We start from the raw sequence: 12,083 nt of genomic DNA on the forward strand, positions 1-12,083 counted from the left end.
GGCTTGGCGGTGGAAGTAGAAGGGAAAGCAGCTGATGCCGAGACAGCTGTCGTCTGGAAACGGGAGTTGTGAGAAGTCCTGAAAAAAATTCCCTAAGAAACTGGGCTGGTCCCTTCATCCTTGTGCACGGATTCACCTCTCGGGGGGTTCTTTGGTTGTTGTGGGTTTTTTTTAAATTTAAGAAAAAAAAAAAAAGGGGTAGTGAAATAGATTCAGCATTTTGGTGAGCAGTAACGATTAAATGAACCTATATCCAGTCAAGCAGATACTGTGTCAGTTCTGTTACTGACATAGTCAGTTCTGTATTCTTGCCCCACTTGTACCTATATTATTTACTTAATATATTGCAATACATGTCCCTAGAAGGAGTTCATTCTTTTTCGAAAAAGTATTTGTGGCTATTTTTTGCCTTAAATATATATTTGTATTTCAGTTCAAATTCTGGTATGGATCTGCCACAGAACGTTCATGGTACTTCACAGATCTAAAACCAGTAAAGCCAAAATGATAAAATATACTCTTAACGGGGGGAAAAAAAATCTACAAGAGTTGAATCCTGAGAACCTTTTTTTTTTTTTTTAATAAAGTCTAAATGAATGGTTGAAAACACTGGATTCTTTTGATATCTGGTTTCTGGATTTATAAGCATAAACTAGATGTAAAAAATACTAAAATATCAAGTCTGAGTAAATGCTGGAAATCTTACAGTGCTCTCCAAACTTTGAGGGGCACTTCTGTGGCTCTTGTGTCTGTCTTCTCTTTCTGTATATATAAAGTATTTTTAAAAGATATTTTTTACTACAAGAAGAAAGTGTATGATTTTGTTTGTTGTCTAAATTTTAGCTTTGAAGAAGACAGTTTAAAAAATACTCAGTCACTGGATGGTAGGGATCAGAACATGTAATAGACTAATGGTGATGTAACTGTGATATCTTTAAAGATGTGGAAAGTGAGGAAGTCTGCCAGAGATTCAGAACAGCTGCTGTGTCAGTTTTCTGTGTTAAAAAGATGCTAAAACTTTAAGAGAGTGTAAAAGTAAAAAAGATACGATTTTTCTTTTATAGAATTATCGAATCATTTAGGTTGGAAAAGACCCTTAAGATCATCGAGTTCAACCGTAAACCTAACACTACCAAGTCCACCACTGTTATAGACAGCTTTGAACCAGTAAAGCTGGTGTCTTAGAGCTCTCTGTCCACTGATGGTGAACGCTTGTAAAACTGGAGTGTATGAAGTACTGTTTAGATGCTAATTGTTATTTTGTGCCCTTAGAAACAGGACGTGCTTGCATGATTAATCATCATTCTTGTGATCTGATGTCAAGTCATTTTCAGGTTTGTGTGAACAGGACAGCAGCATAACTAAGGCAGTGAATTTCATTTTATGCTTCATTCTGTATCTCTTCAGTTCATCTTTTTTGTGTCCAAATGCTAGTAGGAAGGACAGCGATTTGGTTGTGGCAATGGAGACATGAGTGGATGCTCAGATACAAACGCCAAGGTTGTAAGTGAGATGCCAGTGTGGAACTGTGTGTGTGCTTGTTGTTTCCACATTCTCCCTTTTGACATGTAGTAGTATTTTGGAGCGTGGGGAGGAAGCTTGTCCCTGTCTGTGGGTCTGATCCTCTCTTCCTTGCTGCTTCTGGAAGATCTGAGAAGTTTTAAAAAACAAAACACCAAAATAAAATAAAAAAAAAATTGTACCTGTCCTGGAGAAGAGGGTAACCAGCTTCTTTGCCCTTTATGAAGTAAGATCCAGGGAGTTTTGTTCCTGCCCTCTGGACTGCTCTGTGAAGCACTGATAACAGGGACTGTGCAAGTTCCTGTATCGAGCACAGGGTGTTTGGGCCGGGGTGAGCAGGCAGCCTGGATGGATGTTCTTGTACTTGGTTGTGTGGAGTGTGTCTGGATTGAGGGTGAAGAGTAGGAGGAACAAGGGGTGCGTCATCAGTTCATGGTGCTCTTGTGTGTTTAAGGCTATGTTTATTTCTTTGGTTTGCTCCAGTCCCTGTGTCTTTCCCTTTAAGACATGAATGTAACACACTGTTTAATCCAGAGTTAGTACAGTACCAAAATTAAAAACTTGGTCATAGAAAAGTCACATGCCTGACTAATAGCTCTGCTAGTGATGAACTGATAAGCCCTAGATGCAGGCAACATGCAACTGTTTTTTCCAGTGCCTTTGAATGGTGGCATATAGACAAAGGTTTGTCTGACAGTCCGACGTTGGCATTCTGCGGAACATGCTCCGTTGTTTCGGTGACGGCGTTGTGAAGTACTGCTTGATGTGCTGTTTCCACTTACTGGTTATTAATCCTGCAGAAAATGACAGTGATGAGAGTCTCCCTGTGTGCCTGTGCGCCTACGGCCTGCCGAACGCTGTACAAAATGAGCGGCTGAAATCACTGCGAGTGCATCGCTGTTCCTTATTTGTGCAGTTAGGAAGAGAGGACTCAGGCAGGTCAATGGGTCTCTCCTTACAGTGGTAGTTTTATGTAGTGACTTTAATTAGTTCTCCAGTGTTTAGAAAGTGATCTGATGAATAAAGTTGGAATGCCTGACAAGCATTTCCGGTTACCGTTGTTTTCCCTGGAGCTGCATGCTTTCTTGGTGCATACTCAAACGTTGGCTTTCATGGTGCTTTAAATTTTCACTTCTGATCAATCTAAAATTCTGTAAGACATACAATATTACAGTACAAATTTCTCTGTTGATAAAGCTTTCCCTGTTGGTTTTTATTGCAGCTGTGATTAAGTTAATCCAAATTGAAACTGAATTGTGGTGAAAATGCCTTTGTATAGTCTTGCAGCCTTTTTTCTATTAAAAAGAAATAGACTTGTATAGTCTTGCAGCCTTTTTTTCCTCTTAAAAAAGCAGCATTCCTACTTCCTTGATTTCAGTGAGAAATACAACTGGCCACTCCGTTTGGCTCCTGAAGACAGTGCTTGAGATGTTTGGAAAGATCACTCCGAAGTACAGAAAACCTGCAAGTTCATTCAGGCGATGTCTGTATGATCCTTCTCCATTGGTTGCAATTTTTAACACTTGATTGAATCATAGTATCCTTTTCAAATAACTTGCTTGCCGCCCTTCACACCATACAGCCCATTGTCTGGTCACTTGTTATAGTTGCTGTCTTAGAGGTGTATGAAGTGCTGCAGTAAAGGTACAGCTCCACAAAACCTGAACCAAGCACTATAGCAGATAGCCAGGCGATTTAGAAAGGGTGCTTCTTATTCCCTGCATTTTTATTGGAGTGACGCTCTTTCTGCATCAAGTATGGCTTCTGATTTAAAAAGAGGGCTAAACCATGCTTTCCCTCCTCTACTCTTGAGCAGCAGAGAGGGTTCAGAGGAACTGCTGAAGAACAGTTATCTTCTTCTAAGCTGTTGATTCTCTCTATGGTGGAAGATACCTAGTTTTTCAGAAGTGAGCTGGAAGTTCTCATTTGTGGTTCTGCGTTTTAATCAGTTGTTTTGTTGTACAAGAGACACTTAACACCTCATTTCAAAAGGCTTCAGGACATGTTTGTAGAAAGTAATGTAAGCAACTCCAGAAACAATGACTTGTATTTCCTTTCACTGTCGAAACATATGCTTGCAATATCCAATTTTTGCTTTATGAGATAAAGTACGTGCATTCCTCCTGTGCGTCACTGTGGTTGTTTTCTACTTATTTTTATTTTTTGCGTGTTGGGATATTGTGGTAACCAATTCATTTTAAAATACGTTTGAAAACTAAGTCTGTGTTTCAGCGTGACTACTGAGAGGTGGTACAAGAGAAGAGGAGGTTTTTTTTTTTCCCCCAGCTTGTTTTTTATTTGATGAGATGGTCTAGAGGAACCTTGACATGTGCTTGCAAAAGGTTGTGGTTTGTATCTTCAGATGCCTTGATTGTTAGTAATAATCTACTTCTTGCCTTGGAGTGCTTGCAGCACAGCTATCCTTGGGTTTTGGTATGGGACTTAATTAGTAAATGTGTAAACTTCTCCAGAGCATATGTAAGCTTGCGAAATAGAAAAGGGAGAGGGAAGGTAGATGGAGAAGGTAAATGAAGCAGAGCCAAGGAGACTGGGTGAGGAAGTCAAGTGAGGTATCAAACTTGCAGAAGGTTCCCAAAGTTGGTGCCTGTAGTAAGTGAATAATATCTGGCTCTGCATTGAGACACCTTTTTTTTCTTTTTTTTTTTTTCTTTCTCCTTTGAGACATACAGGTAAAGGTGGACGGTGTCACAGTGCTGCTTCCTCCAGCATCCTTCCTGATCCTTGCTCTGGCTTTGTAGGGGACTGTGGAGAGGAGAGGTTGCTAGAAGAGAAGGGCGTCTGTTGTTTTAACATTAGTCTTTGATTTTGCTGTATCTGTAGCTGCTTCTGCTGGCAGCTGCATTTTGATGGCTGCAAAGCGTGTGCAGAAAGACACTTTCTGCATATATAGGAGATGGATTTGGTTTTGTTTTTTGAAATAAAATAATTCTACTTATGAGGGGGTGCTTTGTGTCAATCAGGCTAGATACTTGTTCCTAATAGTGCTTTTGTAATATGAAATTGTTTTCCTGTGCTTGGTTGGTAGGTTGGTTTGTTTTTAAGAATAATGACAAATTATCCGTAATGGAAAGTTTTGTCATAATAAACTTACTTTGAGAGAGGACAATTAACAAGATTGTATGTTTAGACGTAGGAGTTTTTGCTGAAAGAGTGAAAAGCTTATGATCAGAATTACTGGCTACCCTGCAGCTTTCCTATTTGGTCTTGTTTGGCAGAAAAGGAGTGATGCCGATCATTAATTGCTGTTTTGTTGAGAGAATCTTCTTAAGGCACTTTTTCTGATGATGTAATTTTGTACAAGTTCAAAAACCAGCGTGTCCTGTTTCTTCTTCCATTGTTCTTCTATGTGAAGTTGGCTGAATCTGTTTTGTCCTGTTGAAAATAATGTAAGTAATTGCCCCCCAAACTTCCAAGTCATCATTCCTGAGAAATTCCAGATCCTTGACCATAAAGTGGTTTTTGTTCAGTTGTGTTCTGTTTTTTTGTTTAGTTGTGTTCGGTTTGGGTTTTTCTTAATGTCTGTAGAATAGTGAATTAGCATCTATGGAATGTCTTGATTTCAAGGAACTACGGAACAGACTGCTGATTCTTGTATTAAAGAGCCTTCAGGTAGGGGAAGAATACTGAAAAACTAGTTGCTGTTCCTTGTGAGTATAAATACAATAGCTTATTAACAATGGCCTTCTCTGAATATTGCTCTGATTTAAAATATGAGCAAGTTATGGTGTCTTGTTTTTTTCACAGTAAAATTTTAGTCAGAGAAGGTAAGATGCAACTTGTATTTATTGAGTCTTATGTTGACTAATAGGAAAGACATAGTTTTGGTAAGACTTGAACTTAAACGTTTTTGTATCCTCGAGGAGATTTTTCTATTTAAATTCCAAACCTGTGCTGATTTTTATTTCTGATGAATTTAATGCACTGGATGTATCCAAAGGCTTCACTAAGGCTATGTGAAGTGATAGCAGGAGGAGTTTTGCACCTGGTTCTGTAGAATTTTCTGGAGGAAGCAAAACTTACATGTGAATGAGTTGGCCTGAAATTCCATCATGAACTTTAACGGGGATTAAGGGCCATTAAAACCTCTTCTGCTTTTTTCTAGTTTGTAGGGCATTTCTTCAACCTGGTTGCTCCAGCACTGTGTTCTTTTGGGGGTGTGCATATCTAAACATTGTCTAGGTTAAAAAAACCCACACCTGCACACCCTTTGCCTATTTAGAAAAAGGATGAGAAAACAGATTGATGACTAAACATATGATATTGCTTTGTTCCTTATTTCCTAGTTGTAATTGCTTTTTATTATTTTATTGTAAGCAAGCAGAGGAGCTTCTGCCCAAATTTAGTGAAGCAAGCAGCTATAAAAACCAGTTGAAAAGCCAAGTATGCGATCAGGGTGTGTTATCAGTGGGAAAGAAAGGAGGAGATGTCTGCCTTGCTGTAAACAGCAATTAAGTTTTTAGGAACAGGAGGCAATCGCCAGTTTGAGTGGGAATTTGGGACCTTTTGTGGCACCTGTATGAAACTATGTTTCCTTGTGTTAACCTTGGTTAACTGGTATTTAAATACACATCTATGGTCACTGGAAAAAAAAAAAGGAAGACAGTTTTGTATTTGTATTTGGTTCTTTGCCTAAACTGGTACAACGGTGATTGTAGATGTCATAATTAATTGGACTAACTCTACTTGAGTACAATCTACAAAGCTTTTACTATAAATGAAGAATTAAAAGTTGGAAGCACTTCCAGTTCTGTGGATTAGCTGCAAAGCTTTTTTTGACCCCCTAAAAAGTTGACAATTTGAGTCAACATCTGTATAGAATTTTAAGTCTATATTGGGATTTCAATTCTGTATTGCACTAGTGTAGTTAAATTTACTTTCTCCTGGCCTTTACCAGGTTTCTGCACTGAAAGGATGCTCTGAATGCAGTGCAGGTTAGTAGTATCTTCTAGAAAGTGAAAGGGAAGGGGGCTGGATGTAGAAAGGGGAAAGAACAGAAAGGCAGCAATTAAAAAATCTTCTGGTCATATTAGTGCCTCAGGTTCTGTAGATGCAGATGGAAAACGCAGCATGTGTGTGGAAGGAGGTGGGAGACAGAAACACTGCGAATCTTAGGTCTAGTACTCATGACAATACTTTTTTATCAGAGGTGTCATCTTGTTTTACTAATAATAGACTGTTGGAGTAGACTTGTCCTTGGTGACTTTCTTTGGAAATTCAAACTCCACTTTATGTCTGGTGGTTTGTGTTTGTTTGGTTTGTGGTGTTTTTTGTTTTTTTTTTTTTTTTTTGAGTGACTTTTGAGAATGCTGAAGATAGACGAACTCAGAAGGTAGTTAGCCTTGATTAAAAATGGTCTTGCTTTTTTCTGTTTGGATTCTCAAATGAGTTTCTTTTCACAGTTGATGAGATCAAGTCATTATCTAAAGAGCATTTTTTTTGTCTGAGTGTTTGCTAAAAGCTGTGACGGTGGAGTTCCTAAACACTACACGTTGCCTTTTCTGTGCTGCACATGTATTTTCCCTCAGTTGACAGCAGTAGTGGGTTGGTTGCTTTGGGGGAAATAACCTGGCTGACCCATAAGCTGTGTAGGAGTGGTCAGTCTAATGGCCTATTTTATCCACTCCTTTGGTTCTTTCCTCCCTTACAGCGGGTGTTTTCTTTGCCTCAGTGTATTATTTCTGAGACACGCAGTAATTGTGTTCTGACCTGTTTTTTCTCGGGAAGGAACAGAGACACTGCATTCGATTGAACAGTTGCCCAAGACTTGCTTAGGTTTCTTCTAGGTGAGGTGTTCAGGATGCTTGGAATTATTAACTTGTCCTAACTCTCCATTTTATTACTTAACCTCATTCGAATCCCTCTTACTGTTTTGACTTTTTATTTCCTCCTCTCCCTATTAATATTTTCCTGAAATGCCGTGTTTCCCCAACAAAACAGAAGCTGATTAGGCAGCTTAATGCTGGAAGTTAGATGTTGCTGATAGGCAGAGGTTTAAAGCAGTTTAACAGAAGGAAGGTTAGTACTTGTGTTTGTGTTCTTGTTGGTATAACTCACCTGTTTGACAGACGGATGAGGTATTTGGTACTCTGTTAAATGTTAAGGACCAGTTTTTTTTTCTTGCTTGTTTTTAACGGCTATGATGTCAGGGACCTGTACTGTGTTACCCAGACTGTAGTAATGTATACTATATGTATGCAAGGGCCAGGTATCCATGGGTTTATTCATTCTGTTCTCTCTCTGGTACGTGTTTCCACTTACTACCCATGGGTGTATCACTTGATATCATTTCAGGTACTGTGATTAGGTGGCTTAGCTGAAGGGCAAACATTTCCTTCTTACTCATGGCTAGTGCAATCATAAAATTCTCTTGGAATTGGTACTGTCTGCATGTTGCAAGGTTATACAAAGCTTAGCTATAAAGTGAAACCTGAGTTAGTGCTTAACTATCATGGAAATCTAGATCATAACCAAGCAGGGGAAAAAAAAAAAAATATAATGAGTACCTGAAGTCTGATGCAAGCCATGAGCTCTATGCTAAAGAAATCAAGTATCGTGGTGGTGTTTGCTTCCAAATAATGGTTTAAAATATTGAATGGTGTCAAGCCAGGTGCTATGCCAGGAATTGTTAAGGGACTCCTATGCTTAAATGAAAGAGTATTGTTCTGATTTTTGAATGCTTCCTTGCCCTTTGTGTGAGGAATTGCTAAACTTCCTCTACACTGGCAGGAAAGGTAGCTTTCCTCACTTTGTTTTGTGTGATCTTATCCACCTCATGTAGAACAAAACTGCGTTGGAAAACAGTACTTGTATACAATATTACTATGTGCACTTCACTCAAAAGCTGCAAAATTTTCCAGTGCTTAGTTTGTTTTCATCTCCCACATCCCTCCACATTGCTCAGCATGCTGACACCCCGGATGAGGAGACCTTTAAAAATGTCGTGTTGAGTATCATAAAGGTAAGCTTTGATCGAAGTGCTTGTGCAGCGTGGAGGGCGTGTTTTTACTGAGTTTTATTAGTTCTCAGAAGAAGGAACTCTCCTCTGTGCAGCTGTCTTTTCTGGGATGTGAAGATGGCACCTTTTTGTCTATTTGCCTCCTTCCCAGAAACTGCATTTTCTGAATAGAAAACCATTGTTTTCTGTTTAAATCCCTCAGACTAGAGTTGAAGGGGCTGTAGAATGTAAATTTGGAATTAAAAATGTCGGAATAATTTTTTTAGTTGGTATATACTGCATGCAGCTCCAACGTGCTACTGCAGAAATAGCTTAATATCAGCAAAATAGTTTTGTAGTTTGTATTTAGTATCATTGAAACTGTCATTAATTAGTATTTGCATATCACTGTGTTAGTAGGGTTTGAGTAGTGGTTCAGTGTAGTTTAACCCCTCTCCCTCCCTTTGAAATTTAGGTAGAATACGCTTTTTGTAGGTGTCGTTGCTGTACACTGTTGTAAATCCACTACAATGATGTTGCGTTGAATAACTGCAATGGTGGTAGAAGGTTTGGCATACTTAGAGCTGTGCTTGGTAAGCTCTTGATAGCTCTTTAGGTTCAGCAAAAGACAATGAATTAAACAACTGGCTTTTACTGTGTAAAGAAATTCAAGAGCCTTTTCAGGCACCATTCTCTCTAAAAGCAGTCGACTTCGTATCTTCATCTTCTTAGACAGTAGGTGGTGGTGGTGTGTGTCATTGGTTGCAACAAATAATACAGTAATAATTGTTGGGAAAGATTTTGTTACCAGTCTTCGAGAGTGTTTTCCCCCATGCTGTTTACGATTAGGCGCTTGTGACTTTTAGATGGACAACTTTAAAACAAATGCAGGTTTTCTTGTTCTGCTTGTATATTGTGTTCCTTTTCAAAGTAAACTTATTGGCAGCAGAGTACAGTAGACTGGCAGGTAACTTTGCGCAGTAAAATTGTGTATAGTGCTTACAAAAATACCAGTGAGTTTTCAGATACCACAATTTATGGGAGGGTGTGGAGTGAGGGAGACTGAGGGGTGTGGGAAGGAGGGTGGTTTTCCTTTCAGGACTTACAAAGTTGCTCCCCAGAGTACCTTGGTTGCTACCAATAGGTCTTGTATATGTGAGCATGAGTTGGTAATCAACTAGGTATGAATCTTTTCTAGTTATACTGGGCAGTTGTAGAACTAGATGTTAGAGTAATGCTTTGCCTCTAGAAAAAACACTTCACGCGTGCTGTTTAGAATAATAATAGAGTAATAACAAATGACGTGAACCTGCTTATTTGGAAAAGCAGAAGCTGAAGTGATGTTTCCCAGGCTTTGTGTTTGAACAGGCTAATTCTTCATATTTTCACACAGCAGCTTATTTTTAAAACCACGTGAGCTGGAACAGCAGAAGGATAATACACACCTTTCTATACTTCTAAAGAATTTTACTAGCATTTCAGCTTGTTTTTATACGCATTTTTGTATTTCTTTCACTGGCACCAGCTCTTACACAGATTTTGTTAATAATATAGCAAGAGACAAAAGCTTGTAAAAAAGTCAGTGATGCAAATGAGGTTTTTCTCTGAAGGGGAATATCAAGATTATTGATTTGCCCCAATTGTGTTTTACTTGTGAAAGCTCCCCAGTTCAGGAATCCTGCATGGTAGCTTTATATCGTATGATAATGAAGTTTAGAAGACATTTTTGAAAAACACAAGGCCAATATCAAACATCAAGCTGTAAAGAAGTAAATGTAAGCTTTTATCCTAGTTCCGTAATGCTGCTGCCTGATCCAAAGTACCTGGATTGAGGCTGGTCATACCAAAGTACCTTTGGCCTACCTACCAAGGATTACTTTGTTTTTGGATTTCACTAGGTAAAATTAAACTAATAGCTGTAGTAACTGCTTTGGAGAAGAAAAATTCTTGCAGGTAACTCTCTTGGCGACTAAGACCAGCAAGCTATTTTTTCCCCAAGATACATTAGGATGAAAGTTGTGCGTATGCATCCGTGTGTTTCTGTGATGTCAGTGACTGAGTACATTTTCACAGCTTCTTGTTTCTTTATTGGCAACCATTAACTTCCAGTTATGATTTAACCCAAACAATTGTTCCATGATAGGGTGCAAAAGAAATGTTTGCCTTTCTTGGTGGGACCTTAAGCTTAAGCCTGGAGTCTCAAAACACTGTGGCTTGCGATAGTGCTCCTCCAGAACCTAGGCTCCTGATGGCCTTGTCTGGGCAGCCGAGCCACTGTGGATGTGTTTTGAGAGACACGAGTTCTGGTAACCTTTTTGCTATCGTTTGAGTTTTTTCTAACAACTGGAAATGGTGGTTGTTGTAGCCCCGGTATGGTCCTGGACACCAGTAAGAACGTTGTTTGTTATCGGTTATCAAACTACTGTGCTCTCATGTGAGAGTCACACTTAAATTCTTTATTTGGAGAGTAAGAGCAGTCATGTTTGATAGTCTGATGGCTTTTTTTTTCGTCTTTTGTCACTAACTGGATACTGAACATACTTGCAGGGCAAGAGCTGCTGGATTTAAAAAAAAATTGTAGACAGAATTCTTCCTTTGAATTTGCTATTTTTCTAGCTTGTCTTGCTGCTTCAAAGGATTTGAAGCCTCTTAATGTTTCATGAGTTACATTTGCCTCCCCCCATGCATTGTTGTTTTCTTTTCTCTGCTTGATTTTGCAGCCTGGGTTTTTTAAAATTTTTTTGTATGGGACTATTATCCAATTAACTAAACACTTGGTAATAGTGTGTTGATGGAAGTGGTGTTAAGCAGTGGAAGGGCTTACAGAGGTGTCTGTAGAGAATGAAATTCAGGGACCATTAGGCTCTAGTTGATCTGATTCTCAAAGTGCTAAGGAGTAGCGACAACCTCTTAAGAAATCTGTTCTCTTCTGGATTTGGGCCATTCTTTTGCATGTAGATAAGCATGTTACGTCTTTGATGTTCAATCTGTAAATATAAAAAACTAAGGTATTTAAGATAACTGACAAAAAACCTCCTGGCAACAACCACCCACAGTATTTCCAAGTAAAGAATTAGTCAAGTCAATCAGTAATGCAATAGCATGAAAAATACGGACCAGTATTTTCAGCAGTAATGATTCTGAAGCAGTTGGCACCTTTGACATCTGATGGGTTAACCTATGTACTGTGGCAATATATTTGTGTAACCGTGTATTGAATTGCACAAAGGGATGGATGTAGCCAAAAACTTGCCCCCAAAAAAGAAAAAGTGTTTTTGTTTTTTACTCCACTCATCCAATAGCCTTACTAAGGCACGGTATGGGCTGACTGGTTGAAGTGCACCTGTGACTGAAAAGTTTTGTTTGAACTTTGCTCTGTTTCCTTTGATGTCTTTAGACAAGCAGGGTGTTCTTCTTCGGCCAGATATAGTTTTGGTCACTTTATCCTGGCATGCCTCTTCAGAAATGATTTGGTAATGAACAAATACTGTAGTGAACCCTGTGAGAGCATTCAGGTTTTCCAGAGCGGTGGTTGGAAGCTTGTTGGCTGGGAACTGATTAATAGGTGAGTTATCTACAACACCCTTGAAAAACTACAGGATCAAGT

General features: G+C 39.0%; 1 protein-coding gene across 1 annotated transcript in view; it reads left to right on the top strand.

Annotated features, from left to right (window-relative positions):
• The first annotated feature begins 2,242 nt into the window (after positions 1-2,242).
• Positions 2,243-12,083, top strand: part of IPPK (inositol 1,3,4,5,6-pentakisphosphate 2-kinase) — a 28,937-nt gene continuing 19,096 nt past the window's right edge. The window contains exon 1 of the mRNA XM_010291414.1: positions 2,243-2,456. Within this exon, the coding sequence (XP_010289716.1) occupies positions 2,243-2,456 (214 nt within the window). The remainder of the gene's footprint in view (positions 2,457-12,083) is intronic.

The sequence above is a fragment of the Phaethon lepturus genome, unplaced genomic scaffold (assembly GCF_000687285.1).
Source record: "Phaethon lepturus isolate BGI_N335 unplaced genomic scaffold, ASM68728v1 scaffold30967, whole genome shotgun sequence".
Classification (NCBI taxonomy): Eukaryota; Metazoa; Chordata; class Aves; order Phaethontiformes; family Phaethontidae; genus Phaethon; species Phaethon lepturus.